The 6000-nt window shown below is 38.1% G+C and overlaps 1 protein-coding gene across 1 annotated transcript in view; it reads right to left on the bottom strand.

Annotated features, from left to right (window-relative positions):
* Nucleotides 1–4785: 4785 nt before the first annotated feature.
* The window catches only part of AZIN1 (antizyme inhibitor 1), a 33025-nt gene continuing 31810 nt past the window's right edge, over nt 4786–6000 (bottom strand). Inside the window, exons 11-12 of the mRNA XM_006897157.1 lie at nt 5684–5898; nt 4786–5484 (exon numbers count right to left, since the gene is read on the bottom strand). Of these exons, the coding sequence (XP_006897219.1) occupies nt 5373–5484; nt 5684–5898 (327 nt within the window). The 3' untranslated portion in view covers nt 4786–5372. The remainder of the gene's footprint in view (nt 5485–5683; nt 5899–6000) is intronic.

Raw genomic sequence — 6000 nt, 5'->3', positions numbered from 1 at the left:
ATCACTAGGAGTCATGGGCTAGTGTCTACCTTTGCAGGATATTAAGAGATCTTTGCTTGCATAGAAAAGCCTGAACTTCTGTTTCCCTGTGCTTACTTAGCAGGAGAAAAAACCTCAAGTTAAGGGGTACAGAGGTGGTATTTTCTGGGTGATCAGATCTACTCCAGCTACACAGGGGAGCTCTGAAGGCCTAGTGATAAGAGGCAGCTGCTCTTCAGGAAGCTGGACAAGCTCCTTTAAGACTTAGTGCCTCAGAAAAACTGCCGAGTCAGCTAGGAGTCGGATCCTACTCAACGGCACAAAACAAGTTATCTACTGGCTAATGCTGAAAAGAACGGGAATCCCGAACCCTTAATTGTGCTCATGCAAAACCTATGCTTAGATCAACAGGCTGCTGTCAGAGCAGAGCAGGAAACACTGCATGTTTTAAAATCAAGCAGTTTGTGACAGGGCTGTGCCTAGACCTACTCAATCTGTATGCAGAGCAAATCATTTGAGGATCTACTTTAAGAAGGTGGCATCAGATTCACTCAACAACCTGTGTCTTGCAGATGACACAACCCTGCTTGTTAAAAGCAAACAGGACTTGAAATGCTTGATGTAGATCAAAACTTTCAATATGGATTACATTTCAAAATAAAAATGACACAAATCCTCACCACTGGACCAATAGGCAACATTATGATAAATGTGGAGGGGGGGCAATAAAAGTTGTCAATTTCATCTTGCTTGCCTTGTGTAAAGCTGCTGTCAAGGACCTAAGGTGTTAAAATCACTATCAGTTTAAAAAAGTAAAATGTGCCTGATTAAAGGTATCTTCCCTCCACCCAATTACTTAGTACACATCTGAAAGTTGGACAATGAGATCCTTAGAAAAAGCCATCATACTTGGAAAGGTGGAGTCAGTGAAAGAGAAGAATCTGAACAAGATGGGGACAGTGCAGGGCAGAGTAGGGCTCAGGTCTGTTCACAGGGTGGACAGGAGCCTTGGGTGATTTGCCTCACCTACCAAGAAGTCTCTGTTGGGGAGTTTTCAGACAAGGTGGGGTTTAGAGCTCTGGAGACCCAGATGCTAAACTACACTTCAATTCCAACAACATGCTGCTCAAATCTGCCAGCTGCTCTGCAAAGGACAATCTCCATGAGATTTACAGCCTCTGAGATCCCACTGAAGGGTCAGCTGCAGGTTGGCCCTTGCTCAATGGCACACAATATGGCTGAAGTCTGTGAGACAAAAGCTTTGCCATCTTTGCCTCCCAGGAGCACACTGGCTGTATTTCCGCCAGATGAGGTGAGCTTTCCCTCACCCTTTTTTCAGAATTGAGACAAACCTACACTTCATGTAGTTAAGGTCCTTTCATCACTCTTTTTCATGTATCATTAACTACCTTTGAATGTTTGCCATCTTTGTCAATTTTGTCATTTAAAAAGAGATAAAGTGGTCTTTATATTTTAGTACTGTTGAGCTCTTATAATCACCTCGAGATTTCTATTTAGATAATTTGTAAACTCTGTAGAAAAGGGTAAGAGAGGAAAACATGGGGAACTTGGCATGCCAGGCAGATTGACTGGGGTGTGTGTGAAGGGTCAAGATGCTGCCTTTGCTATGGAGAAACTGAGGTCCTGAGTTTAAGACATTCAACTAGTGGCTACGGTGATGCTCTACCAAGAGTCTCAGTCCCGGACTGTAACACCCATTCCGAGTTGTTCTCAGCACTCTTCTTCATTCTTTGGGGCCTACTTCAGTAGGCACAACAGTATGAGCATGCCTGAATGCAACCCTTCTCAATATTTCAGTGGTTCTACTCCTAGCATTCCATCTTGTCCCGAACTGCAGTTCCCTGAGAACAAACTCCTTGCTCACAATTACACCTTCCTGCTGTGACTGATACAAGTTCTAGCACTTTCATCTCAGTTTGGTTCAAGTCTAAAGGGCCAGAACTCTCCAGAGGAGTCAGTATAATGGAGCAGTTTCTCCCTAGCCACCCTGCAACTCTATATCCCATCAGCACCAGTAACTTTTCTACATTAAATGCAGAAACTTAATCCTAGGTTTGCATCCTGGAACGCCAACTCACTAGAATTGTTTAAATGTCAATCCTTGGAGGTCTTTCTACATTATCAGGTCTGCAGCTGGTGAAGCTGTCTTTTGGGTTAGAGGAAGAAGCCAGTATGAGGGCATAATTTTGACTGTGACACATTAGATGGCAATTGTCTTAGCTACACTTTTGGTATTTGGGAGAACACATAAAGGCCATTTAAATTATTGACTAATAGTAAATACAAGCTTTAACTCATATCAAAACTAGCTTTAGAACTACAAAAACGGCTTAGCACAGTATTAATTTATTATAGGACTGACTAGCTGATAAAGATCACTCTGATTCAGCTTAATTCTTTTTAGGCTTCTGGGAATTTTAAATAAATGAAAAAACTAAAGCTAGGATCATGTGTGTCTAGGTTTTCCATCTGTGTCTATCTAACTAGAAAACTTAAGTCAAACCAGAAAATTCCAAAGGCAAGTGAGTAGCTGACAGCTTACATGTCGAAGAACCTTGATGGTGCAAAGTCAGTAGCTTTACTGTAGAGACCTACCTACTTGGAGGAGCAGCAATTTTACCCTAATCAAGAAGGGATGGAGCAGCATAGTGGCTTTCTTAATTCATGAGTGATGGGACAAGTTTGGCCGGAATACCTTGCTTGTTGATAGAGGGGAGCTCTAATGTGTAGTCAGAGGGAATTTCCAAGAACTAACCCAAGGATTCTGTGGCAGAAAGATAGGCAATCTCCTCCTGAACCAATTCCAAAATGTATAGCCTCCCAAAAACTTGCTAGAGGATGAGTCAGTTATGAGTGGGTTTGAACTCAGGTTTCACTTTTTTTGTCTATCTGGAGCCATTTTTAGCCCGAGTTTAAAGAGATTGTGAGTTAATCTTTACAGGAAAAGTGTTCCTAAAAACATTTTAAGTGGGCTTTTAAAATTTCCATTGTCCCATATGTAATTCTCAGCAACATTTTATCAGATTCTGTTATTTTGTAAAGAACCAAATGAGATTCCAAAAGAATATTTGTGGGTAATACACATAAAGCTGACACGTCAAACTTAAATCCTATTTTTCAAGAGAAGTCACCAGAGTAAACTATGATGAGGAATAAAAACATTTTATCTGTGTATTCAGAATCACATACACATTACCTTTACAGTTCAATTTACTATATAGAAATCATTCGGGTTTTATATTTTCCGATAAATTCTGAACTGATTACAATATTTTGGGGGGAAGACTGTTAGTTACATTAAGTCAGTACCTTTTTAGCAAATCAAATGAAAATACATAGGTTCAAACTTCAGATTTATGGCAAACAGTCTTCAAACACAATACAGACATTTTCTGAAAGTCACCACATCAATTCACATGTGAGATCTGCAACTTTTGAACTGTTTCACACTGAACAGCTCTCCAAAGGACATGCTAAAAATTGACATGCCACTTGGTTCAAGGTTGTATTGCCAAGCCGAGAACTCAGAGTTGCACCACCTTTATAAGTTTGGCATTTATGGACCACAACAGCACAACATGTAAAGAAGGCAGGCAACATTTCTACCTCCTCAGTATGGTTAAGTTAAAAAAGAAAAAAAAATTTATGGTCATTTGGAATTTTGCATAAAAACCCACATTATACCCTGGAAAAGTCCAAGAGAATTATTTAACAATGATTAGGGGTCCTAAATCTTATTTTATTAATAGGACCCATGACATTCGAAGGGGTATTAATCAAACGAAAATTATTAAGCACCTACTGGTTTAAAAGACTGAAATTTATTAACAATTCATGATCAATTTTCTTTGCACCTTGAAATCAAGGTGTAAAAACCAGCTGTTAAGTGCATTCCAAACTTCTCTTATGTAGCACAGGTAGAATTTACTGTCCATTGGCACCAAAGTGAAGTCACATTTCCTCTTGGAAGACAGAAATTCCACATCTGAACACAGAGGAAGTTAGGAAAAAATGACCCCTGTTTGTTTTATTACTATTGTGATTGAGATCTAGGATTACTAAGAACTAGCAATGAACAATGCAAATCTCTGACAAGAGCTGCAAGGTTAGGGATACTACTCCTTTCTTTAACCTCCACCACCCACAAAGTTTTAGAATGAAAAGAATGAAAAGTTATCACTAAGCTGGGAAGGGGGGATAACAAACTAAGGGTACAGCTTGAAAGGAAAGGTTATAATCACTGTGATTGAGAAATTGAAAATAAGTGTGCTTTACCCACACCCTCCAACTCTGAACTTAAATTAACACTCCGTGCAAAAAGAGCATTACGTTTCTGAATATTGGTGTAGCCCTTCTTTTAAGTTTTAGTGCTCTGCAGTTTTCTGTCTCTCCTGTCCAGTTTACTGAAAGTATTCAATATAATCTTCCATTTCAGATGAAAGATTTGGAAAGCAAAGATTTACTAAGGTACTCTATGCATTCTATCTATACAGAAACACCTATTATTACAACTGGTTTATGTAGGATTAACATTTTTGGTGTTAATATTGTTAAACATCATGCTGACTGCACATCAACTCTCCATAATGAATCTGAAATTCACAATGATTTACGAAACATTTTACTTAAATTACTAATTAAATAATGAAAATATGTACTGAGCAAACTAAACTTAAATGGGCTATAAAGAAAAATAACTTTCCAAACAGTCCATATACACATCTATTTCAAAACTACCTTTGCTAAGCTAGCCCCTTTCCCCAAAGTTTTAGCCTGAAAAAACAGTAAAATCTACACAAGAAATTTATTGCAATCATACAAGGGTTTACATTAGGTCAAACACAACACACTATGATGCAGTTTTACATTTATTAAACTACAGTTCAAAGCACAAATTTACACATTCTAAATACACTAGACGTATCTAATGAAGTCACACTAGTCTTCCACTGACATTAGATATATCTGGGTGAAAGACATTAACTTTACAAGACTTTTTTTTAAACACGAATCCTTAGTATAAAAACTGTGTACTTTGTATGTAAACGGTTTAATGGGGAACCCAATTAATGGGCTTCCATCTCCACTAAGTCATCCATTTTGTTGCATATTTTATTTTAAATGCTTAGGGGTAGGGCAAGCTGGTAAGTTTAAATGTGAATACATTATCTAAATCTTCCAATAGCCCCAATGAATTATAGTTGAAAGAGATTTTGTCTGGTCCCAAATAGCTATCACTAATGGTTTTATTTCCAAGAGAATTAACAGAATAGGATTGTTCAATTCCTCCCCCGCCCTCCCGCCACTGGAATGTTGACCAGACAAGCTTAACTTGTAACTTCAAGATCTAAAGAAGTGTTGATGATGCCTGCTTAAGCTTCGGTGGAAAAGCTGTTTTCTTGGTTCAACTGAATGCAAGAAGGCACAAAGAAGAAGTTCTTCATCATTGTGTCTGAAGTAATTCCAGCATCTTGCATCTCATACCTACATTAAGAGAAAATGAGCAAAATCCTGTGACTTAGTATAAGCACCTAACGTAAGTACGCTAAAAAGTGAACAACGAAATAAAACTAGTAACAAGTCTTCTAGCAACCTATACACTTGTAACACATATAGTCATTGCAGATTTACTAGAAAATCTAAAATGCCACCCCGTATGTTTTGAGACAAATCACTTCCTTACCAATCACTAAATGACATCATGTAATAAATATCTGGTTTCTGAAAATCATTAAAAGCAGATGGTTCATGTAAAGAATCTGCTCCCATGTTATCAAAGATAAGCCAATCTCCCACATTCAGCTCAGGAAGAAGACAGCATTCCACAATCTGATCAAGCTCATCACAGGATGGACCCCAAAGGCTGCTTGTAAACAGAGGCTCATCTTCCTTGTATTTCTGTAGGAAAAAATGAAAGGCTTTTATTTTTTTTCTTTTAAATATTTACTAACAAACCCAAGATGCATGTCAAATAAACAGTTGCTTATAAATTGTCAAATA

Source organism: Elephantulus edwardii, unplaced genomic scaffold (genome assembly GCF_000299155.1).
Source record: "Elephantulus edwardii isolate Elephantulus edwardi_28Jun2011 unplaced genomic scaffold, EleEdw1.0 scaffold00202, whole genome shotgun sequence".
In the NCBI taxonomy this organism is placed as follows: domain Eukaryota; kingdom Metazoa; phylum Chordata; class Mammalia; order Macroscelidea; family Macroscelididae; genus Elephantulus; species Elephantulus edwardii.
The sequence above is the reverse complement of the archived record's forward strand: the minus strand, read 5'-3'. Positions and strand labels throughout refer to the sequence as shown.